Below are 26,925 nucleotides of genomic sequence, written 5' to 3' on the forward strand. Positions count from 1 at the left end.
CTGGCTCACACAGAAGTGAGGTCAAAATGAGAACACATGTGAAATTTGTTGGAATGCAATGTTACGTGTGCAGATTAGTACATAAACTCTGTTCACTGGATTGACACCTGCAGTGAGCAGGATACTATAACACAGAAAGAGACTGCTTTCCAAAGAAACCTGTTTTCCAATGAGGAGGAAAAAACTGTTAAGACAATTCTAAAGCCACTTCTCAACAAGATGATGATATTTGGAAGCGTTTCTATAATCCATGAAAACATTAAATTTTTTAACAAACATGCACACCACTTTGGGCGTGGGCAGTCTTTGATCAATCGGTTAAAACCAGTCTTGTCGGTCCCCTCCCTTTTATTTGAGCTCTATTCATATTATAATCCATTACAAAATAAACTTTGAACATTCCTATACCTTTTGAATTTTTAAAAATATTTCCATATTTTCTTAGAAAAGCTATATATGAAAAGGTGTGTGGTTTTTTTTTCAACGTTTTAAATCAGAATATTTTTGGACTAGTTCCGGGCTCTGATAGTTTTAGAGGTTTCCTTTTGGGAAAAATGCTTCTAAGTAATAAATATACATGTATGAATAAATTATAATCCATGTTATAGAACCTACATGTATAAACAAATTTATCCCCTCCTTAGTAAATGAAATTTTAATTTATTGTTATAGATGCTGTGTTTGTGATTTTATTCATTAAAGAAAATCACACCTTAATGTTTACTTTTTTTGAAATAATAAACCTGGTAACCATCCTCCATTCAGGGGACTTCAGACACATATCCTATGATTATGATCATTCTTGTTGGCATAATGCTTTACACTTTTCAAAAAAAATTTCACACAAAAGACCTCCCAACAGCATGAGCCAGGTAAGAACACATAGGCTGAAATTGCTGGGAGCCAGCCTTTGGTTCCCAGATCGGGGCTTCTCCTACTCAATGGGACATTTTCTGTGTCTGGTTCAGTATTAAATATTCAAGAACAAAATGTCCTTAGAGGACAGGGAGAAATTTTCCATCATGTTAACATGGATCACTCAGCTTTGGATGGGGAGGAATCCCTGGGGGTGTTGAAGATGACGCTGGTACTTGGGGGTCAGGTTTAATGGCCCATCTATTGGCTCTGGGTGTTCTTACCGTCCAGGTGGCTGACTTGGCGGTGCTGGACTGTTGGAAGGACACGTCGAAGCTGTGCGGTCCCGGGTAGTCAGTGTTGGAGGGGATGGCAGGTGATGGCGAGAGGGCGTCAAAGGTGGAGCTGGGCTGCGCGTAGGGCGAGGGTGCCGTGACACTATTCTGCGCGTGGTCTGTGTTGTAGGGGCTGGTGGATGAGGAGCCGTTCTGAATCTGCTGGTCCATGCTGTTCAGGAGCCCCAGGTTCGTGTACTGTGGCTGCAGGACACCCAGAAACCCCCATGTTAGCCATTTAAGCTGCAGATCATTGCTTCAAAAAAGGCATCATTTGGTGCATGCATTCTACAGAGTTCCACCTCAGGTCCCTAATGTTCAAGGTAAAATGTCCAATTGGTGTCACACAATCAGAAATAAGAAACGTCTCAGGCATGCATGTGTGTGTTTGTGTGGTACTGATCTGAACAGATCACCTGGCTCTTAACATGTGGCTTTGGAGACTGTGGTCTTCCCAAGAGCATTTGAAAGTAGAATATATGGCGACAGAAGATGATTTGACTTTAGGGGGTGGACACACAGTGCAATATACAGATCTTGTAACATAGAAATCCACACTTGAAATCTATATGATCCTATTAACCAATGTCACACTGATATATTTAATTTAAAAAAGTAGAATATGCTTATTCACAAATGGGGCTAAAAGTACCCAGTATTGAGTAGCTACTTAGGAATTCTTTAAAAGAAATGAATACAGCCTGTTCTCCCTTTCCTTTCTTTCCTTCTGTATGTTGTTCAGAATGAGAAAGACCACTGGGTAGACATATTCTTGAGGGGATTTAAGCATCAAATTATTGTATATGGGGCATATACATTATATCATTTTATAATTCTAAATTTGTCCCAGGGTATCCAGTGCTCCCCCAAAGGCTAGTTTCATAAAGCCTGGAGGGCATGGGTAGTAGGGTTAGAGGGAGCCACCTAGATATTTTAAAAGGTAACATGCCTGTATATCATACAAACACAACCTAATTTTTTATCTGTTCTTTCATTTCCTAGCAGTTTATTCTCTATAGAATAGAATATGTGTAAGAGAAATACCATATAGTGATGATTAAAATTCTATGTTGGATGCAATTTAGAAGTCCTTTCGCTCATGCAGCTCTTCTGCCAGAGATGTTGATGTGAACAGAGCTGAGTACAGAGGAGGGACTCAATAAGATGCTAATGGAAAGAATGAATTTCTTCTCATTTAATCTGCAAGACAACTTTACTGTATGACTGTGAGAGAAGGGGAGTAATTTGCTCAAGCATTGGCTAATAAGCAAAGAATGGGGATTCTGAAAGCAAATCTTCTGACTCCATGTCTAGGGCCTTGCCCACAACATCACAACTGTCAGCAATTCAAGTCACTCTAAACCTGAGTCAAAGTGGACACATTTCCAGAAGGGCCTAGTGTACCGTTTTCCCTTTGTGAGACCTTCTGAAACACGGAAATCTCAGTTACCACCACTTAACTAAGGGAGGACAAACCAAAGGCAAGAAGAAGGCAGTTCTGTGGTACTGTGTTTTATAAAGGAAAAGAGTTGCCTGGCTCTTCAGTTGATATACAGGGTGGGGCAAAAGGAGGTTTACAGTTGTTCATATGGAAAATTCAGCAATTAATAAATAAGAATGCAAGAATAAACTCTGTTTCGTGTTCTCACAACTTTTGCCCTACCCTGTATAACTCTGAGAGTTCCAGACTAAGTCAGACAAACTCACAAAGAAATAGGTGCTTAAAAAATTGAATTAAATTAACGTTTAGTAAAAGTATTTTACTAAGCCTTCTGCATTTCACTTCACGTGGGAGGACAAACGGACTCTGCCATTCCATTCAGTCCAGAGAGCATCTGTCTAAATGTTAACGGTCGCCTGCTCATTCCAGTACATTTATACATTCGCATTCCACTGCCGAATGCCACGTCCCCATTTGCTCTTCAAATGACTATTAATCTCTTTACACTTATCCCCATGCTGACAAGAGCAGCTGTTTGTCGCGCCTTCTCTGCCCTCTGACTTCTACATCGATTCCTCCCCTCTCCTCCACCTTGCTTCCTCAATTGACAAGTGCAGCAAAACTGGAGGTAAGACAATTAGAGGAGAAAAAAAAATACAACCTGAGACCCATACAAAGCATCCAAACCCCTGGCTAACGTAAAGCTGTTAGGTTTCCAAGGCCGTGGCAAGAGCCGGGGTTGAAAAGTTGTTATTATTTGTGTTCAAGTGAAGGGTCAGTATACACAGTACTTCTGATGTCCTGTGGGAATCAGATCATGCTCCCAGAGGCACGCGCTTCCCTACAGCAGTACAATTAGGGAGGCAGCCGTCCCTGACAAAAAGGACAAAAACTTGGAGGAGCACTTTCTCACAGGCAGTAAAATGCCTGTTGGGCCACCCCTTTCCTCTTCCTTCCAGCTACACAGAATGGAACTTCAGCTAATTGTGGGCTTGGATGAGAACAAAGAAACATTGCCCTTTGAATTTTTTTTCAATATGTGTAAAGAGTAAAGTATTGGGACCCAGCTTTAAAAGCCAACGAGCAAACACTCAGTGCTCCTCTTAAGAAAAATGAAAACTCCATTTACCCTGGAGGCACAAAGGAGACCCCTGGACTGAACATGTTGGGTGGCGCAAAAACAGCAGAAACTGTCTTCCAAAAGTGATTAATAATATGATTTTGAGTGCCATCATTTTTAATTCCACACAGTTCCAGGCGCAATATCTTGCATAAACACAACAGGATAAGCTTCCAAAGCAAATGCCTCCATTTGTAACTTAAAGCTCAATTACTCAGGCTTGGGCAAAACAGCTGCTTACTATCCAAGGTAAAAAATTGGAAAACATATTTCAATTGAATTTTTTCTCAAATTTTTACCTTATTTATTTATTTATTTATTTATTTTTAAATAATTTCAGAGAGGAAGGGAGAGAGATAGAAACATCATCGATGAGAGAGAATCATGGATCGGCCGCCTCCTGCATGCCCCCTAGTAGGGATCGAGCATGTCACCCAGGCATATGCCCTTTACCGGAATCGAACCCAGGACCCTTCAGTCTGCAGGCCGACGCTCTATCCATTGAGCCAAACTGGTCAGGGCAAATTTTTACTTTAAAAAAAACATAAGCCAAGTAGTATACTCAACAATCTTAAAAAATAAAAAAAGCATAAAACCCAAATTACTAACTATGAACTACATGGCCCCAAACATAAATAACAACAAACCCACCAAAGAAAAAATTGTGTTATTAGAAATCTACTTGGATACTTTTCACAGCTTTATTAAAAATCAATGTCATGAACGTACCATAGGAAACAGTACTTTTGAAGATAATTTTAAAAAGCATTTAGTTAGCATCAATAAAAGTTTATTAGCTTATATTTTTTATTTGAAGAGAGAGTGGACATATTGACGGCGTGTGATTGGAGGCGACGACAGACCAACACAGCCAAAAAGAACAAGTGTTATATGGGCAGGACCTACAAAATAATTTGCAGAGCTCATTGCAAAATTAAAATGCAGGGCCTCTGGTTCATAAATTATGAAGCGTGCCAAAATGGTGACAGCGGAGCATGAAGCCAAGCGCAGGGCTCTTGGTGGAGGCACTCTGCCTGCCTGAGGAGCCAGCTCTGTGCCAGGTGAATGTGCACAATATTTGTCCTTTATTTCCCATCAAAGGGAAGCTGCTGGGGTGAAAGGAGCAGTCCTTGTGCCCCTTCTTTACTGTAAGTAATTCCATAAACACAGAGCTAGGATGCTAATTTAATGCCTATTTACAATGACAAATAAAAGAGGCTCAGAAGTTAGAACAGGACACTTCCATAACAGTAAAAAAAAATGCCCTTGGAAGAACTCTATGAGGGTCCCCGCTGTCCCATGTATTTCTCGTGTAACAAAAACTGTTAGAATATTTGAAATAAAATAGGAAGTAGATTGTTCATTTCTAACCACTAGGTATCTTGATCTCAGAATAACGTTAATATACTTTACAGTCAACGAATGAATAAATGAATGAATGGGATGAATGAAAAATGTTTTCCATTTCTCCCATCACATCTGAAAAAGGTAGTAGTCTTATTTCCACAAAATATAAAAGGTGAAAATGGCTACAAATTGTCTGATTTTATGGTAAGCCTGATAAAGTAAAACAATCAACTGCCTAGGAAATAATTTTGAAATAGGAGACGTACTTCCTTGACCCAGGAAAATTACCAACGTCTGTAGCTGGAATATATTCAGTTCATCACAGACTGGCTAATCTGACCACAGAAAGGATGAAACACATTTCGGTCACAGAGACTTAGCATATTTCAGGTACTTACAGAACTGCCTGGGGATATTCTGAAATATGAAGCTGGTATGATAAGTGTAGGTACACCCAAAGGCTGAATCTCATCATTAAAAAAAAATGAGTAAAACTACCATTGTCAAATCTAGGAAGAGTATTTTCTTGTTTGGTTTTATTCCCCATTCTCCCTCCCCAAGCCATTTTCATTCTCATAGCCATCTAAAGACTCTGACTTATTTCTTCAATAAAATTCAATCTGGATGCTTAAAATTAAAATAACACTATAAAAGATTAGATTTTTTTCCTGACTGCTCACTGCTTTAAAAGTGCCCTATAAATTCAATTTCTTCTGTTTCATTTTATGTCTCCCTCCCCCCTGTGGATTACACTATTTAATAATCTTAAATTCTGAATATAGCACAAGCCCAAATTCTCTTCTCAGCAACTCCGAAATACTGTATAAGTATATATTGCTGTAAATAAAACTCAATATTGAATACCTGGATTTCTACTTATTTAAAATTGATGATGCACTTACACTCCTATAAAGAGATTTAATATCAGAAAAGGATTCCAATCAAATCATTTGATCAGTACAATGGAAACAGGGACTTAGAAATAATTTGTTTCTGAAAATATCACTCCTCTGATTTATCTGTATAAAAGAAATATTATAAGTTCTCTTTCCCAGATAGTACTGTCTATAGTAACTAACTATGGCCACATGGCAATAATAGCCAATAATACATGGTCAGAAGTTAAAAAATGGGAATGAGAGCCAAATCAGGGATAGGAGAGGTTACTGTTGGGATATATCATCACACTTTATTTACCTCAGTTGAGATGTTCCCTTGTCACAGGAAATAATTACTTGCCCAAATTTCATTTGGTAGAAATTATATTTATAAGCATTCACTGACTGTTATATGAGGCTAGGGGTTTGTACATCCTTCAGCACTCCTTATTTTTCTGAATAATCCTAGTTATGAAAAAGACTGGGTGATGGGGTCTAAGTCTCAACACTGCCATGGATGTGCTGTGGACCCCTGGGCCAGGTCCTGGAGCAACCGGGGTCTTAGCTATCAGGAGACTGATTCTGATATCAAGTACAACAGTAAGCCAATTCTAATATTCTTGTAGAAATGCGCATGCTCATCTGCAAAGCTATTTTAAAATTCCATGAGATGATTTTAAAGAAGATAACTTTTTTTATATAGATTGGCCCAGCCAAATGTAGACATTTCAAATGTTTCAGGCAGCATTTATAGTTTCCTGGGCTGATATAACCTTTCACCTTAGGTTTCATGGAGGAGCTTTTGTGAACATTCTAAAGCCCTTTCTGGGAAAAGAAAACAGTGTTCTCCATGACACCGGCTTTACAAAACATTCATTTGGAGTATTCTCTGGCAGACAGTACTACATTTTCATCCACAAATATGAGCAGGATAGTGACTTTTCAACAAGCACTGCCTTAGGGAGAAATACTTGTCATTTTTTCGTCTTCTACCACCTGCCTCACCTCCGAGAATGATAGTTTGTTTTATGCTAGAATTAAACACAATTGACTTAAAGTGCTCCTTTCAAGGTCAAGAATATATTTGTGTTATAGTGTCAAGTTAAAGTACCTTCTTTCCATCTTAAGAATTTATTTAGCATCACATTTTTCTCAAAACCAGATTTTGTTATATGTAAAATATTTCACTTCTTTTGTAGTTCAAATGATCCTAAAAGAGTGAATGTTGGGGATAAAATACATTTAGACCTTGTAATAAACCATATGTAAGAGTAAAGCAATTAACACACATACAAACCTAGAAAGACAGTAGGCAGATTGTTTACCATGTCTTATGTTCTGACACAAAGTGTCAAGATTCCTTTGAGGACCAAGTTTCCATAACCTAGGAGAGAGTTTTCTAAAAGCCCCAACCAACACCAGACAAGGCAGATGAGATAAATAAAAACAAAGTTGGCTGATGAGGTGGCCACAATGTCAACAAACACAAGACATAGTATTTGAAAAGCCAAGAAGTTAAAATGTATTAAAGTTAAAACTTGATCCAAAGATAGCTAAATTATACTGTGTAGAGCTCAATTAAGGAAAAATAAACTAAAATTCTATGATTTCAATAAGTACTCCCTTCTAGTAATAATGAACAAAATTAAAATCACGAGCATCTCAATTCAGAAATAAACCTACATCATTTTACATACCAGGGAAGCATTGGGCTTAGCAGAAAACAGAAAGGTATAATTTCAATATTCAGAAATTCTTGATCCAGGTAATAGAAAAAAAATACAGTTTTAGTTTCTTTAAAGTAAACCAGGAGTTATTAAAATTGGAACAAAAGTACGTTTGAGGACATTTTCAATCTATAAAATCACTGTTTTGATAGATTTATTTAGCAGACATGATAACACTAAGTAGAGAAAGTACAATCATGAAAACTTTCAGTGAAGTTTAGGCCATTTATATGGAAATGACACCGTGGTGACTTTACAAGTTCATCACTAATGCTATGTTGGTTTCTCAAGTGAGTATAAAATATTTAAAAAAAAATTTGATAATGTATCTGTCTAGTCCATATCAAGAAATTATGACTTAAAACAATGGTGTGATTTAATGTGATGAACATTTTCTCACAGGGGATAGCTTTGCTCCCCATGATCTGAAAAGGAAGACATCTCCATTTCAGTAAAATAATCCTGACCATGAAAATTACTTAAAAATCTGAAACATCCATATTCAATCCTCTATAGCAAAATAATAGTAGGTGTTATTACTACTATTATGATGCATACTCTGATTCCTTACCATGTTCCTTATGGTGTTCAGTGTTTGCATGTATTTACTCAGTTAATCCTCACGAGCAAGGTGGCGTTATTATCCCAGGTTGTATACATATTTCATAGATGAGGAAACTGAAGTTCCACAAGCTTAAGTAACTTGCTCAAGGTTGTAAGTGACAGAGCCCAAATGTGAAACCAGTCAGTCTGGTTAGAGAAGCCGCTTTCTTAAGTAAATCGGAGTCACTCAAATGTCTGACTGGAATTTTTATCTAAAAGTTACACTCAAAGCAAGCCTCCCTCTTTTATATCTAAAGAAAATATTTTCTATTTATTAAAGAGAATATAAAGCTTTAACCATTCTTAGAATGTGTGTAATTGCCAAGAGTCAGAGACCGAGCTCCTTGGAGCTACCCTCTGAAATGCACTGCGGATCTGATCACATCACTCCCAAGCTTGAATAACTTGAGAGAGCTCCGATTCTCTTAAAATAAAGTCCCAGGTCTCTAACATGGCCTATATTTCACTATTGGAAACACCCTTTTGCTCACTAAAGGACGACCAAAAAGGCATTTCTTCAAATTTTCAGAAGCGAAAAACTCCTTCAGTCCTCAAGCCTTTTGTTCGTGGATACTATTTCACACTCACCTAGAAGCATTAGCTTCACTGTCATCCCTCAGGGAAAGCCTTCTTTAACCAGATAGGTATTCTCCTTTGTTTTACATTGTCGTAACACTCTAATTTTCCATTTGCGTCATGTAATTATAATTATTTGCATTAATAATTTTAATGTTGGATTTCTCTGCTAGACCATACATTTATGAGAATACATTTATCTGGCAGGCTTAGTGCTGAGTCTCATATCTGGAACAGTGTCTGTGACACAGTAGATGCTCAGGAAATATTTATTTAAAAAATACATGTAACACCTTTCAAAATAAAAACCATTATCAGAAAGTCTCTGCTATTCTAACACAACAAAGTATTGATTTTTATGCTGAAGTCTGTCTCCAGACTGGATTCACCTCTTTATAAACTACTGCCAGGTGAACCTTATAGTGCATCTCCAGGTAATCTCTGTGACCTTCACTTTGTGTTTTGCTTTGTTTTGGTAGGTGGGAATTGTGCTTTTAGCTTCAGCTTTTATGGGAACTAGTAGCAGAATAGCCAGTCCTGTCACTCACAAGGCAATGAGTAATACTTGATAGCTCACACCTAGCTGGGAAGTTTATTAATGAGCTTCTACTTCCTTAAAACAAAACATACACATTTTTGTGCCAATGCAGTATTTTTTTTTCTGTGTGTGTGTGTGTGTGTGTGTGTGTGTGTTTACCTAGTGGTCTACATTTTGTTTATAATGCACCTAGGTCAGCAACAAGAATCTGAATCTTTTTGATCCCATAATTATTCACTTCCTTCTGATGATGGTGCTTGTGGCCAAAGCATGTTTGCCTAGGAAAGAAACCTCCCAGAAAAATGCTTATGGTAAGACATTTGTTTCTGGTAGATAGGCCACCATATCAGTCCTTCCTTCTTTACATTCCATAATTTTCTGCCCAGTTAGCCAGAATGCATTTTAGAAGAATGCCATAATTAAGGGCACTTACAAATGCATGTTTTGAGGAACTTAGATTGTAGTTTATCAGACTTACAGATCATTTCTTGGAAATGGTCTAAATTCATGACTTCATTCCCCATACTCCAAAGTTCACACTCAGAGGTTGAAAACACTAGCCATTATTTACAAGTGGAAAACTGAAGCATGAAACAAGGAATGTGCGTCTCAGTCTTATTGCTCTATACATATTCAAATAAGGAACAGTTTCAGGAGTTCCAATTTGCTTCTGCTTGTCAAGTTTTTGCTGATTGACACATTTTCTATCATAATTGAGGTAATTAAAGTTTTTAGTTTTTTACTATGTTTTGTAATTACACATGGTGACTTATGTAACATTGGACTGTTCCTTTAAGCTGTCACTTTTAACTGCAAAATAAAAACGGAGTCTCCAGCCATGCAGAAGACATGCCTTACTTTAAGACACTCATCTATTCATTTCATTCTATTTACCCCATTATGAAAGTAACTATCAATCAATCGTTTAATAATTACAACAGCTCATTAGTGTCTGATTTGAACAGACAAAAAAGAAAAACTGGGACACCAATTTTAAGAGCAACATGACAAAGATTTCTCAGACATCCTTTAGTGATAACACCATTGAAAATAAAAAAGGGAAAGTGTTTGCAAATCATCAAGCTTATTCAGCCAGTGCAAACCACCCTTGTCTCTGGCGATGATGGAGAGACATACAGGGGACAAAACGAATCAGGGGAACAGTGTGGAAGCAAGTAAACACTTTTAAAAAGAGACTGCAAAGCCAGATAAAAATCTGATCTGTTCAGTTTATTTTTTTTAAATCAAGCGCACTCTCTGTCCCCATGAGTAATTAATTAAGTGAAAGCAGCACACACTTTACACTGTTTACCTCTGCTAGAGTACAAGCCATTCCTTACTCAGGAAACTGCCTGTCTTTTGAAAATGTTCTTGCCACTTGAAGCATAATGGAAATAAATACCTACCAGGGCTCATTACACACACACACACACACACACACACACACACATACACCACGCACCACACACACACACACACACACACACCACGCACCACACGCGCACACACACACACACACACACACACACTTAAGAGATGTCAAGGAAAAGCTTATGAATCATGGCATACAGGCAGAGACAGGGTTTGTAAAATGTGTGCGAATGCATAGCTCTTTGCACAGGTCAGTCACAAAGAGCCATTTCTGAAAGTATATATAAACATGCCATGGTGTTATCTGAAGACACCCCTTCCAGCATACCACACATCCTCTGCCCTCCAAGGGCCTTCAATATAGAGATGGGAAGAAGGGATCAGGTCATCATGGCCAGTAATGAGGGAGGAGCAGAGAAGCACAAGAGTTCAGAGGACGAGGGGGTTATTCTGAACCAGGGGAGGATTGATAAATGTTTAGGAGGGTGAAGTAGCCCCCAGCAGAGCATTATAAACTGGAAAGGATTTGTCCTGAGATAAATATTTGGTTGGTGGTGTTGGGCTGCAGAAAGAAGTCAGGAAAAATATCTTCTCTGAAATCTCACTGTTCTGATGTTCAGCCTTTCAAGCTCATTGGGATCTTCTATTGAAATAATTTCCCAGGCCTAAGGCTTAGAAATGGTTACTCCACCCAGTGTAACCATTCTCCGTGTCCATCTTGTAGAGTCCTCAGCCTTAGTCCAGTGACAGAGTCTCACATGGTCTATTTAAAAGTAATCAAGCCATCCCCCAAACATCTGATGCTGCCCTTTGAGAGGGTAATGGTTTTCCTTTTAATTCGGGCTCCATCAATAGAGTGACACTAATCCAGACTGATTTGAGTAAACAGGACATATTCCTCATTGTCTCTGTGATCTGAGAAAGAATAAACTTGAGAAAGATCACTGCCTGGATTGGAAATGGCCCCTTTGGGTGTTTTGCGCAAGCTTAAAAGGAAAAAGAAAATGCCTGCACAGAGTTCTTTCCAAGGCAAGCTCACTATGGGGGTGGTAATTCTCATGGGGTATTATATTAAACTGCACCTATTAGTGGCTTTAGCACCAATAAGAAAGTAGAGCAATTTCTTTTGTAGTGTTTCCAGAAGAGCTGACGCGAGTGTTTCATAAATTTCCGTCTCTGGCAACACACCATAAGTTTGACTCAAAATTCCCTCTTTCAGCTTTCATGAGTGTTTTTTTTTTAATTTTATTTAAGAAACACAGGGGAGATGCAATTCAGATCACATGTTTTGCACAAGATACCACTTTACACTCTATACACATGCACTAACATTCCAAACATGTTTGAGTCTAGAACCAACATGGGCCTTATCTTGACACCACTGACTGAATTTTAACTTGACAAGTGAATATTATCCTGTGAAGCCATCTTAGCTTGAACCTACAGGACAGTCCTATCTTAGCTTGTCTTTGGAAAAGAAAGTTACCATCTATAAAGTTAGTCATTATCAAACATGGAATAAGGAAGTTTCTAACATAGTTTTTTGTTGTTATTGTTTTTTTGTGGTGTGTTTTTTTTTTTTTTTTTTTTTTGCAAAAGATGGGAAGGAATGCTTTTTGAATAGCATAGGGGTGCTATACTATAAGTCCAAATTAAAAAAAAAATCTGGGGAAGAATACAATACTGTTTCTGAAAAGACTTTACAGACACTTCATTAAACTACTTATTTCTGCAAAGGAGGCTGTATAACAATGTGGTAGTTAGTGGAAATTCATTGTTTCCCCTAATGTCTTCACAGAGTTAAAAGTAGGACAATCACATGCCAATATTGGATACTTTTCTAAATCTGCTTTGTGCAAGTGGAGGATTTGGTGGGTGAGGAAGAGAAAGGAATGAGTTACAAGCTTGGACATCCCTCATTTATCCGAGGGCCCAGTTCTTCCTCATGCCTATTTCCTCTGCCTTTAAATCAAGTCACTGAATTTCCTCCCCCATGAACCTATCCTGGCCTACGCCACTATTATCTCTTTAATTGCCTACGTTTTCTTCCTGGGTGGAATGGAAGTAATTGTGGAAGGAGAGGATATTAAAATGGGTAAACACATGTCTTTGCCCAATATTTCTGTTCAAATCTAAAATGCAAATGTGTATCCTTGCATGAAATGAAATTTGTAAAAATTTATGGCAAATATTTTAAAATTTGAAATACCAAGATCTCTATTTTTGTTTTTTATTTCTTGTTTAATTCAAGAGGTTGTTTGTTTCTTAAATGGGACATTAACTTCTGCTTCTGCTCTATCATTTCCCCATTAGAATTGGGAATTCTCATTCTTGGACAAATGTCATACTTGATATATTGTCTCATATCAGAGCAGTGACCAAAGAACAAGGTTTTCTTGTCCTGATTCTAGGATGAATATTTGATAAATAAACTTGATCCTAATTGACATAGAGAGTCAGTCTGGATTTTGTTCCCAGGTTAGATTAAATTTGTAAAAATGTAATTACTGAATCCCTATGTGGGTAAGGCATCTTACCCATCTGAGTAAAAGACTAAAGAATGAGAACAGGAAACCCTCCACTTCACCTGCCCAAGGATCCTTTGGGTTATCTTCTCCCTCCCTGCATCATGCCACTTACCATCCCTGGAGCACACAGACAAAGTTTTGAATCTCAAATTCTGAACACTGTCCATGCTTTCAAAATATGCAGGGGTTCTAGCTTCCAGTGAGATAAAAGCCCGTACCATCTTTTGTTGCTGTTTCTACAAAATCTTGACATACGTAATGAATACAGATCAGTGTTTACATCAACATTCTCTTTGCAAGTCAATATATCATGCTCTTTTATCTGGTCCTGTATAGTTCTCCTTGAATTTTTATTCATTTTCTACCTTCTACACAGAATGACCTTTCTTCCTCACTGCCCGCCACCTCCCCCCCAGGGCTAAATTCTGATCCTCAAACTATGTGAAATATGATCTTCGTCATGAACAGTTTGAAGCCATTTCACTGTCTTTGAGACCTTTTGGTGTGTCTTACTACATCCTGCTTTATACTGGAGTCATTTGCAAACAACTTATGTACACACCAGGAATGTGAATTCTCAGAGCCACTGATGGCAATTTAGTAATCTCTGATTTCCTTATGGTGCCTAGCACGGTGACTGTGCTTAATTAGCTCTGTAAGGCTGGATTGTAAGAAAATGCTTATTTTTTTATGGGGGGAATAATCTAAATAGTTTGTGTGTTGGATTTCAAATCACTCTATGTGGTTTACAGCCAAACTTATATTACTTTATCATTTTGGAGATAGGGATTGGGAAAAATAATGAAAAGTGAGGTCTTTGTTTATAGGATGACCATATACTTTTGAAAATGTAAGTGGTGCTATTAATAATTATATTTGAATAGAACATAATTACATAAGGACAAACCAAGGTTAACCGTTCCCAACTTATGCATGGCAGGGCCCACAATTATTAAAGAGAGTTATGGGTAGAGAACACACATGTCACATGAGACTTTAGCAACAATCCATTTCTACCCTTGCAAAGGTCCAACTGAAGTGATGGATGTTCTTGCAAAACAGGCAGCCGATGTGCAATGCAGGGAAATGGTTTATACTTCTAGGCAGTCTTAAGCAAAGCCATTTATCCTCCCCAAGTGCGCCAGGGTACAGATCCCATTACACCACTCCTCTGTTCAAAATCCTTCCATGGCTTATCATTGTCACTGGATTAAATGTGTAATGGCCCTCCATGAGCCATTCTATCTTACATTTCTAACTTCATTTCTTAATTTTTTCATAATTTCAATTTTGTCTGAACCATTTGAGATTTCTGAGTGCACCAGCATTCACTCCACCTTTGTTCCTCTGCTGATGCTTGTTTATTCACCTGAAATCCTTGTACCCTCCTATATTTCTAGGACTTAGAAAGCTCTACCTGTCCTCCCAAGTAAAGCTGCATCCTGCATATATATGTTGACTTTCTTGATCCTTTTCCTCTGAGGTATTCTCTTTCTCTTACCTTTAAATTATTTTGTTCACACTTCTCATATGACACTGAAGATATGTCCTTTGTTATGTATGAACATATATATTACCTCTAAACTGTTAACTTCTTGGTGTAGGATCTGTTTCTTACTCATTTTTATAGCCATGTGCCATCTCATATGTAACTAAACATTTATTTAAAAAGGGTAAGTTGCTCTTTCTTCTAAGTTTCTCCTCCATAATACTGTTTATAAATATTACAACTTAATTAAAAGATATAAATGAAAATTATAAAAAGGTTTACAAAATTAGCACATGAATAAACCAATGCTTACTATTTTCTTGCGCCTCCAAAATGTGTTCTTAAGAGAAGGTAAGGAATGTAATTTATACCTTAACTTTTGGGTCAACTGTTTTATCCTGATACACCAATCCATTATTTTCCAGAACCAAAATTTACTACCTTACAAGATATCCTTTACTGGCAACTCAGTCCACTAAATTATCATTGGACAATAGCGATATATCAGCCTTCTGAATTTTTTCTCATCATACATTTGAAAGAAAATTATGAGTCCCTTACACTTGATACATTTTTATCTTCAAAATAGTAAGACTTTTATGGAAATCGCCAAGTTATTTTTCACTGAGATGTCTTTATGGCATCTGTGTTTGTTCTTCATTTATTGACATAAAACAATTAGAAGTTAAAAATGTATGCAACAAGGGAAAAAGTTTAACTTCATAATATTATGAAGGAAGGGCTTTTTACTTAACCCCCTCTATCCCATCAGCTCAGTTCCCACCCAAAGGGATCATACCAGCTCAAAGAAAGCTTTAGTATATTTGCAGTAATATATTTCTCAACAGTTTGACCCATACACTTCCTTGATAAACATAAATACCATCACCTTAGATGTGTATGCTTTTAATAGCAAAATATAGGATCTAAATTTTGAATAATCTCATTACCTAAGAAAATTTTTAGCAACCTTGCATTCAGAAAATGTATGTGATATGATGGAAAAACCAACAAATATATTGTTGGTTGCTCTAGTTAACCCAGGCATTCATTCATGCTTCCTACTGTACTCTCCACACCCTTGTTGAGGATCACTGCTCTTCTAAAAAACAAAACAAAACAAACATGCTTTTTCCTTATCTAGGTAAAGGATAAGTGATTTATTACTACCACTCATTTTTCCAGTAGTAGTGAAGGAAGGTCTGAGCTATGATCTGTGATCTAAGATCTCTTTCTCCCAGTCCCCTCTGGGCTTGAGGGCAACCAATTGTAAAACAAGAAGTGCAATCTAAAACCGCAGCATGGAGTGAGGAACAGCCCAACTGACACCTGAATTAAATCTGCAGCCTCTGTTTTTTACCAACTGTGCTTGTACCTCAGGTGTTAAACATCTCGGGAGCACAACATGGAAAAACTTAAGATAATACATTTATTAACTATTAAGAGAAAAACCACCCACAAATGTAAAATATGATTCAGTCCTTGGAAACAGTATTGGGACAGGAGAGACTATCTCCCTTGACCATGAAAGCCCAGAGGACAATTATGGCAAAAACCTTCTCCTGCCTCAACATTTTCTTTTTGCTCTCAACTAGATTTGCACATCAGTTCTTTATGAAAACATTTTTGGAGCGTCTACTTTCACAACAGTCATTTTTAGATCGCTCTTTCCTTATTATTATAGATAAAAGGTTAGGTAAATGGGCCATATTTCTATGCCTATAGCTCAAATACAGAAAGAAAAATGATTAACCTTTAACTTGTAAAGAGAGGTATTTAAATATATGGGTCTTGAAGTCCAGTTTAGTTATAGAATACAATTACTCATTTACCCAAGTACCACTCCCTCATCACCTAGGACCCAATATGGGGATTTTTAAAAATAAAAATTCCCTTCTAATGAGGAGTTTGAGAGTCTCTCTCTCTCTCTCTCTCTCTTTCTCTCTCTCTCTCTCTCTCTCTTGCACCCCTCAGTTTTTGGCAAGCAAGTTGAGCTAAAACTTAATCTATTAAGCATTTCCTTTCTTCTGAGCTTCTCTCCAAGTCTGATACCAGTCCCAGAGGCTGTGTCATTCCAAGCCTGGCACAATGGCATGGTGATTGCTTGAGGCCTCTCCATTGTAACCCAAGGGTGGAACCTTAAGCCCTGCCTGTTACATCCTGCCCATGTTCTCTTCCCATCCAGACCCTTCCCTGTTCATTAACAGCTTCCCAAAATCCAGCTCTGCTTGGGGAGAAGGAACTGGAAATTTGTGGAAAATGGTGTACAGAAGAATAATGTTCTTATATTATTTTTGAGTTATCAACACATAGACGTTACTTGCAAATAACATTTAAAAATATTTGAAGTCTGAGAATGGGTTATAGTTTTAAAACAATTTTGACTCTCATGGTTAGTCACATTCCTTTTTATTATTTTTTTCTCTGACATTCCGTTTTTATTTCAGCAAGGTAACAACATCATTTGTCTTTCCTATCACAGGTGGCTCCATTACTCAAGGCTTATTATTTTCTTAAGTATACCAACCTGCTTCCAGACATCCATCACATGTCCATGTCCTCTACAATTAGTGCATGCCTTTTCCTTCTTAATTTGCCCAATTTTTAGTAATTCTTCTGTGATAATAGTAGATGGTGGTTGTTTTCCGTATTGACAATTACTAATAAACATTACTTTAAGGTGAGTCCCAAAACGTTATAACTTTGTAATAAGTTTCAGGATTCTCAGGGCCATGTGCTCCCAGGCATTTCATATACTAAAATGTAAAACTGCATTTTTACAGAGGACTAAACATAACCCTACACAGAAAAGAATGGAATGGAAATTGAGCCACAAAGATAATGCATAGTACACAGACTGCAGAAGAGTATGCCTAAATAATGAGTAGTACAGAGATTGGCAGAAGGATATGACATTCATAGTGGCAATATACAAAAAGGTGCAGGAAAAGAGAGAAATTCAGCCCTATTTTCCATAGATTTTTTCTATGTACACTAGTAGCATTCCAACAAAAAGCAAATGACAGCTACCTTTTGAGCAGCTGACCACACATTTACCTCAAGTTTTTAAAAACTCAAATCCATGTAAAGGTATTTTCTTCCATCATAAGGATGCAATACTCTCACATACAACATGACTCTTTGCCTCCATAAAAGGCAGTAATTCCTTCAGATAGCATCTAATCACAGCATTTACACAGTTTTATCCTTTCAGGAGAAATAATAATTTCTTTCCACATCAACTTTATACTTTTTTTATAGATATCTTTAAGCCAAATTTGCTTCTACCCCATTATACTCAGACACACATAGTCAAATTCCAGCCTGCTTATACACACTGGTCATGAAATAGCTCGTGAACAAACACAAAGTCAGATATGATATGACCGACAGATTTGTTTTTTAATGGTTAAAGCTGGACCGCAACGGATCAAATAGAAACAAGATAATCTTAAAAGGTACCTCTATTTTTTTTTAATTGTTTGGTAACATTTCCAGCTAACTTCCAATATTAAAGTAAAACAAGAAACTCAAGTTTCTCCACTGAAGACAAGCAAGCCCGCTGAATGTTTTAAAGGAAAATAGGCACTTCCTTTTCCTTCATTAGATAACTTGATATTTCCCCTGTTATATTTACACAGTTCAGGTGTCTAGACAATAGCAGGGTCAATATGACAGCACTGGCTCTGCTTTGCTGTCCTTTGCTAGATTCTCCCCTTTCCTGTTGCCGTCTGCACCAGAATACTATGTATTTTGTTTTCAATTTTAAGGAGCTCAATTTGAGTACCCCAGTCTACTTTTCCAAGCATTCGCCTGCAAGCATTTTCATCTGAAACACTGAACTCGCTCTCTCCACACCGCACTCCCCCCCACCAATGTGATTAGTGTCAACACAGCTGCTCTATTCTGAGGAATGTAAACTAATATTGTTGTTAGACCTCCCTCAACCTTAGGAAACTTCCTCAAAGCCTTACAGCCTTTTCAGGAGTTTTTTTCTTATACCTTCGCCCAGTGATTTAAATCCCTGAGACAAACGTTGAGGAGAGATCAGAGAGGCAGATCATTAATTCCTTAAATAAAATTCTATACGCTATAATACACATTTATTTGTCTGCACATGTACATATTTAATAACGCATCACTCCAAAATAATTTTGTCATTACACAGTGAAAGTCTAAGTCCATCACCAGACAACAGAGTAATGATTGAAGTCTCCTCAGGGTTTAGGTGGGTCTCTGGATTGATAACATTCAAAACAAAGATGGCTTTAAAAATCTCACCTGTTTACTTTGAAAAAAATATAAAAAGCTTCATTTGCTTTTAGGATGAAGTCTGGAGATAGAACTGAGAACTTAACTGAGTTGAGACATAATCAACTAATACGTCTTATTGGTATGTGAACACCCAACAGAGGAGTCATTTCAATGTATCTAGCAGAATGTGACCTGTTCCCGTAGTCTGTTCCTATAAAAAGTGATTTTACAAACTCCTGAATATTAGGTTTTTCAAATATAACACCACCCAGAAATTATTCTTTCCCCCTTTCTCCTACTTTTTCGTATTCTACTTAAAGAATAAAAATCTTACAGTCACCACAGAAAACATTAACCAAGAAAAGGAGATTCCTATATACAATTTGTAAAAACATTCTATTCGGTAAATGAGAACCACAAATATATAAGCTTTTATTTAAAAAATAAAAATGAAAAAGCATCTCTAGATGAAGAATTGAAATCTAAAATCCTTACCTCACTAAATTGAGTCTGGGCATTGTTTTCCAGGTACAACATGTTAGCTGTAAGATTGATCAATGCCGCTGTCCTCTCTTCTGGCTCCAGGATTTTGCCAACCCCCCCACCCCCTCTAGGACCCTTACAATAGGAATCTACTAAGAAGATAACAGAACTCAAATCCCTCTCTCTCCTTCTCTCTCTGTACATAATTTTAGGTTCCCTAATATATACTCAACTATAGGCATGAGGAGGCGGGACTCTTCTCTTTACCTGTCCAATCCATCAACTTCCACCTGGACTCCTCCACTCCAATGGAGTGAGGCCTCTCCCATCTCATTAAGTAGTTAGAATTCCTTATCACCAATCTTTAAAGAAAAAGAAAGAAAGAGGAAAAAAAACACACGCACACAACAGGAGAGAGACAGACAGGTAAAACTTTCCCCTGTCTCTTTCACCAGAAAGCACACCCTTCCTTTAAAACAAATCCAAATCTCCCCAAACAAACCAGAAAGCGTCCCACCACCAGGGCTTACAGAAGCATTTCAGAAAGTTATTTTACACTTTGCAACTGAAAAGTCAAACTTCAGGGAAAGCTTTTGGAAGGGGTTTTTGTTTTGTTTTGTTTTGTTTCCTGTTTCTTTTTCGTTGTTGTTGTTGTTGTTTTAGACATAGATGTGGAGTTTCAAAAATGATTACACAAAGTTAGCAATGAGTGAAACATTCTCAAAGCCATAGTCATATTTCCTCAGTACAAAGATTAAAATCCACTGCCTGATAGCTAAAAATTTGCAAACTCTTTCTCCCCAGAGAAATGCCAGTGGTTTCATACAAAACTATGCCAACACAAGCCACTTGATTTTTCAGAGCATGGTCCCGTTAACTTGTAAAAACAAACAAACATCCATATTATATGCAGGAAATAGAAATCCTGGGAAATGTGCCCATTTTTTTTAAAGTCCTTAAAAAAAAAAAACCTGCTTCTTTCTATCATTCTTTCTGGAGGCATGAATCAATACAATAGCTTATGTATTTGAATATTTATTTTCTCTATTATATTTAGTTGTTATTAATGTTTAAAGAGAATACCTTTTTTATAAACAGGAAATAAATTACTAATAGAAAGACTATTATAGTGTGAGAGACAAATTAGCTTTTGCCTTACAAACATATTTCTATAAATACATAAGAACATTCATGTAGAATGTGGCTTTGGTTAACCATGATTTAATGGGGATGAAATGCACCCTGACGGTTATTGTGTGAATCACTAAAATACTCTCGGTACTGCTGAGTATTCTATGTAATTCAGTTAGATTTAAATCTAATCATCATTCCCCACCCCAACTGGGGAAGCCAATCTCCTGTGTCCTGCTGAAAAGTTAAATCTGGCCAATGTATCTTTAAGTGAATATTTAGATTTCTTCTAAAAATTGCAATATAAGGAGATTAGAAAAAAATCATAATTGATTGGTATATAAACTTTAGGAATAAAATTTGGTAATATATTCATGACCTTGGATTCGCCTTCTCTCTACTTTTCCTTTCAATACAAAGCATGCACATAAAGAATTATATGATCTTTGGGGTGATAGTTATTTTAAAGCCTCTGAATTCCTAGTAAGAATGTTCCTTTTTTTTTTCCAAAAAGAATTCAGTAATATCATTTGATCTCAAGTACTCAAGAATAGGACAACATTCTGTAACACTACAAGTTTATATCGGAGATAATGTTTGTTTTCTCACTGAAGTATTGGGACGATGACCTCTTACTACCTGTAATTAACGAAATAAGCACTGACTACAAGGAAAAAAAAAAGAAAAAAATTACTTACAAAACGCAGTATAATTATTTGTACCATGTATTTAACTTCTACAACTACTGACAGCTTCAGGGTCAATAGTAAAAAGCAGATGGTTGCTTCCTTAGACCTGTGCTGAATTCCAGTGGTTCAAAAACTTCGGTGACCTAGAGAGTCATCAAAGGTGCTTTTTAAAAACAGATTTCTGGATCTGGCCCCAAAATTCTCAGATCAGTCTTTCCAGGAATGTGACCCTTATGTCTATATTTTATACACCCTCTAGGCAGTCCTAAAGGAATCAGGCTTGGGAATCAGTGCTCTAGAGTAAACACCGTTGGTTAGCACAATTGCCCAGAAAGTCATTATTGGATTCTTTTTTACACGAGTGGGATATTGTCACCATTTGAGCCCTTAAATCTAGGGTTCAGAGTCTCAATTGTTGGTGGTGTTTTATCAAAATGTAAACAAATTTCATCTTTCACAGAGTCAAAAGATTTCCATCAGGATTTTTAAAAAATATGTTTTTATTGATTTTTTAAGAGAGAGAGGGAGAGGGATCGAAAGATAAAAAACATTGATGAGAGAGGAACTCATTAATCTGCTGCCTCCTGCATGACCCCCCAACAAGGATCCAGCTCGCAACCCAGGCATGTGCCCTGAGTGGGAATCAAACTGGCCACCTCTTGGTTCCTGGGTCGATGCTTAACCACTGAGCAAAACTGGTCAGGCTTCCATCAGGATTTGATGTACTGAAGAGTCAAATTTCATCTATCTACCATCTCAGTCTTTAGTGCTATCAAGTCTGACTATGGTTTCTACCTAATATATCTACCAAGACTCTGGACAAAATCTAAGACCTACATATCTTATGTAAAAGATATATCTCTCATGACTGCTTTGGGTAGTTGAGGGAATAGCCTGGGATTACAGGAGTAACTGGGAAACAGGCTCTGTTCCCAGCTCCGCTTTTAGTTAGCTCCGTGCCCTTGGGGCAGGTTACTTAACCAGTCTGGATTCAGGTTCCTTGTTTGTGAAATAAGGGGCAGAACTAAATGATTTCTAAAGAGCATTACAAAGATAGAGTCTCTATCCAGATTTCACAGAAATGATTTGAGAGGATTTTTCATATTTTTCTTATTTTATTTGAATATTTGTATCTTGATTTGCTCATCTCTGAATTGTATAATTGAAGCAGTCGAGTTAGCTGAACAGACACTAAAATACTTAAATGACATAAAGGAACAGTTAAAATGTATTTGGGAGAAATTAGTGTGTTTTGCCTCACAACAAAAACATTAGCTAATAATGCATTTGAATTTAGCACAAACATTTCCATAAAAGAGCTCATTAAAGTCTATCTGATAACATTTAATTTCAGAATTAGTGTGAATACCTGATGTAAATACCATACATTTATTTAAGCAGGAGGTTATTTACTGCACTTGCCATAAAGCAATGCTTATCCTGGGATCTCAAAGATTTAGTAATGTGTATTAATTTACCTAACAACCTAGTTATGTAGTAAGTATTATTATCCCCATTTTTCAGGTAATTAAACTCAAAAACTTTAAGTGGGTTTCCCAAGCTCTCAGGAGTCAGAACAACTCTACCTAGAGCTCACAACTTTCTATTCTCAGTCATTTCCCTCAGATTTTTCAGAGCTTCATGTCTGTTGGATGAAGATGCCACTGTTATAAATCCAGTGTGTTGGCAGAAGTCTTCTAAGATGTGGGGATAATATATGCTTTCCTGAAATAATACTGTTAACATTTTGTTGAATGCCCTTCTTAAAATTTATTTGTGGGAGAGCTTTTTGTACATTAAATATATTAACCCTTTATCATAAGTACTGCAGGTATTTTTTGTCAGGTTCAGTAATAAATAACCTGGTCCCTATAGAACTCTGGAAAGTAAAACCTGGAAGCATTTTGTGCTTCTGGGTATATGTCTATATTCAATGTTTGGGGGTAGATGTAGAGAGTAGGGAAATGCTAAGGCTTTATGAAGTCACAGAATGCAGTACATGTTTTAGTGGGTTCCCTCAGGAAGACCTTAATTCTATTATATTAAGAGAAAAAAGAAGTTAGCAGAAGGTTGGGTAAATTTGGCTAGGATTGGATGGTCATTTATTTAAGTAAGCAAAGGTGATTTTTACAGCAGCAGTTGAGACTCCAAGAAAGATTTTTTAAAAATACATATATTTTTATTGATTTCAGAGAGGAAGGGAGAGAGAGAGAGAGAGATAGAAACATCAATGATGAGAGAGAATTGGCCGCCTTCTGTACGCCCCTATTAGGGACTGAGCACGCAACCCAGGCATGTGCCCTTAACTGGAATTGAACCCAGGACCCTTCAGTCTGCAGTCTGACACTCTATCCACTGAGTCAAACAAGTTAGGGCCAAGAAAGAATTTGTACCTAGTTCTAAACATATCAATCCTTTTAAATTTACCTGAGTGAGAAAGAACTAGAGCTATCCAGCACTGCCTCCACTTTCTCCCTTCCCAGTTAGAGCCCCCTTACCATCACTTTATCTTTCCTAAATGGCTCTAATGGTGTCCCTGCTCAGGCTACCACAATGCCTATGGAAGATAACCAAGTATTTCCACACTTACTCAAGACCCTTTAGAGTCTGTTCCCAAGCTATCCTCTCAGCCTCATGTATATTCCACTCTGCTTGCCACATTCTGGCCCCTGATGACCACTTCTGCCCCTCTGCTCAATCTGGTCCCTTAGTTTAAAATGCTTTCACTCTTTTTGCCTGATAAATTGAAAACATTTTCTAAATGCCACCTTCATGAGGAGTTCTCCAATATTATAGTTGAAGTTCAATCTTCTCTTATATGAATTATTTAAGAAATAATTAATACTATCTTACAATGCAAAAACTGGTATACTTCTCTGTCTTCCCCACTAGTCTATGATCTTTTGAGGTCAGAGTGCGTTTCTATTCAAGATATCTCATTTTGTGTCTAAAAGCTTGAAGAGTTCAATTGAGCAGTTTAATACTATAAGAAAGAACTAGAAAGTTGAGCAGTAGATTCCTTACTCAAAGTTTCTGTTATGACACAGAAGCCTTTTCTATAGGAATCAAAGCACAGTATCTAATTGAAGTAAGAGGAAAAAATGATGCTTTCAATACAACACAGTACCTCAAACCCTCAATAATTATTTGTCAAAAAGGAAAATTGTCAGCATGGTAAACCTGCATTAGTAAAAAAAAATAACTTTTATAGAGCATGTGTGAAAGCTAAGAAATGTTGGGACTTTCCACCTGCTGCAGAACTACATCAATTAGAATGTTTAATGTCAGCTACCCCAAAGTTAAAGGAAAGTGACCTAGAGTCACTTTCAATGCTCTAATCTTTCCCAAGTTAAGTGATTTCTTTCCCCTCCTGCTTCAAATAGGTGAGAAAATTGGCATTTATGGAAACTATTGAAGGCCACAAAATTAATTCAACTATGGATTAATTTTCTCTTTAGTTCAAAGCTAAATTCCAAAGCAAGATATACCAGGAAAATCAAATTCATTTGAGGGTCTTTAGCTAGGCTCTGAAAAACATATAAGACTTATGGGCACAGGAGAGGAGATGAGTTTTGTCCTAAATTTTACAGTTATACCGGAGATATAATTTATTTTTGTAGACTTCCAGTAGAAGGTATAATGGTGGACAGGGTTAAATTCTCTCTCTTTGTATTTTTTATGGGTCAGGGACTCTTGAAATAACGTTGTACATCAAACTAATGTAGTTGTCAAAATAAATATGATTTAGGTATTGTTCTTATCCCTATATCAGATGAGGATAAAGATAGTGAGATGCAAATACTAAATGTCGAATCGATAGAACTTGTATATTTTGGCCCCCAAATGCATTCAAACATTGTGCTGTATAACTGTATTTATCCCTCCTTCAATGTCATGTCCATAACAGTGTTACATCTCATTGACCAGAGATACCTCACTCTATGTTTATAATAACAACTGTAATTTAGTCACTTCCCCAGCTTTAAACAGTCTGTTACATTTGAAGGGCTCCAAAACAGTCTATGTAGAGCCCTGGCCAGCTTGGCTCAGTGGATAGAGCATCAGCCTGCGGACTGAAGGGTCCCAGGTTCGATTCCAGCCAAGGGCACATGACTGGGTTGCGGCTCGACCCCCAGAGTGGGGGGTGTGCAGGAGGCAGCCGATCAATGATTCTCTCTCATCATTGATGTTTCTATCTCTCTCTCCTTCTCTCTTCCTCTCTGAAATCAATAAATATAAAAAACAGTCTATGTAGAAACAAATGTACAGAGATAATACCATCTCTGCTCACATTTTCTTTCATTTTGCTTTTGAAAAATTTTAGATTACAAAAATGTTATATTTGTAGGCAAAACACAAAAACTCAAAATAAAAATGTGTTATTTCTTCTCCTGTGTTTATGTAAGTATTCTGTAAGAAGAAATAATTTTTAAAGTTATTATGAGCATTTAAATATTCTTACAATTAAAAATACCAGGTCAAAGGTTACATACTTGTCACTTGTTAGGTATAGAATTAAGTTATTTTCCAAAAGGACTGCAACAAATTGCATTTTTATGAGGCCAAGGGCCACATATGAAGGATTATCTTTCCCAATTTAATGATTGAAAAAAAATTCTTATTTTAATGTGCTAGTGAGATTTGATTACATGTATTTCAATGTTTATTAGCCCTTTGCATTTTTTTCTTTAAGTGATCTATTAATGTCCCCTGTCCCCCCCATCTAACCTATTCCATAAGAATAGCAGTGTTTTCCTTATTAATAAGGATATTAACCCTTTAACATATTCCCAAGCTTATTGCTTTTTAATATTATATATATAGAGAGAAAAATTCTGATAACTTTATTACATAAAAATAACATTTTGAGCCTTTTATTTCAGAATCAAGAGGTAATTACTACTAAAATTTTGCTATATTCTCTTCCATAGATACATATTCCATGCAATTTTGTATGTTTTACAAGCTGTACATATGGTAGTATATATTAAAATATATTTTGTTAAGTATGTATATATGTGTCTACATACATACTTATAAATATATGCATTTACCTAATTTTAAAAATTAACCTGTTAATGAGTGCATACTCAAGTAATTACATGTTTTGTTTATTTGTTTGTTTTTAAAATACAATGTTTTAAAACTGCTACAGTCTTATCGAATGAATTTAGCTGTTTTCCATTAATTGAGCATTCAATTTGCTTCTGTTTTTCTTTAACACTATAACCTTAAAGCAAAAAAAGTACTACACTATCAGAAGTTAAGTCATTCAGTTAAAAATAAGAGTGTTTTAAAGCCCAATAGATATTACTACATTGATTTCCAGATACTATACCAGATTATGTTTAGACCAACAATGTCAAACAGAACATCATTAGCAGCTACTATTATTTTTTATATTTTAGAGTAAAAACTCACAAAAAATTAATTTCTCCCTATTGATAGTATATATCATTCATTAAACATACTCATGTCCAAGACCATTGATTGGGCTACTTGTGAAAGAGCAGATGTTTAAGTCAAACCAATTTGTGTTTGTTTGAAAACTGGTGTGTTT

At 36.7% G+C, this 26,925-nt stretch overlaps 1 protein-coding gene across 10 annotated transcripts in view; it reads right to left on the minus strand.

Moving 5' to 3' along the window:
* The window catches only part of TP63 (tumor protein p63), a 95,747-nt gene extending 75,993 nt beyond the window's left edge, over window positions 1–19,754 (minus strand). For 6 of the 10 annotated variants that reach the window (XM_006084779.3, XM_006084778.3, XM_014452218.2 and 3 more), the window contains exons 1-2: window positions 19,558–19,753; window positions 1,140–1,394 (exon numbers count right to left, since the gene is read on the minus strand). In XM_006084779.3, the coding sequence (XP_006084841.2) occupies window positions 1,140–1,394; window positions 19,558–19,749 (447 nt within the window). In that variant the 5' untranslated portion in view covers window positions 19,750–19,753. Of the gene's footprint in view, window positions 1–1,139; window positions 1,395–19,557 lie in introns of all 10 variants that reach the window. The other 4 variants (XM_023750560.1, XM_023750559.1, XM_006084781.3 and 1 more) reach the window with 2 other exon arrangements.
* Window positions 19,755–26,925: the final 7,171 nt, after the last annotated feature.

The sequence above is a fragment of the Myotis lucifugus genome, unplaced genomic scaffold (assembly GCF_000147115.1).
Source record: "Myotis lucifugus unplaced genomic scaffold, Myoluc2.0 scaffold_14, whole genome shotgun sequence".
Classification (NCBI taxonomy): domain Eukaryota; kingdom Metazoa; phylum Chordata; class Mammalia; order Chiroptera; family Vespertilionidae; genus Myotis; species Myotis lucifugus.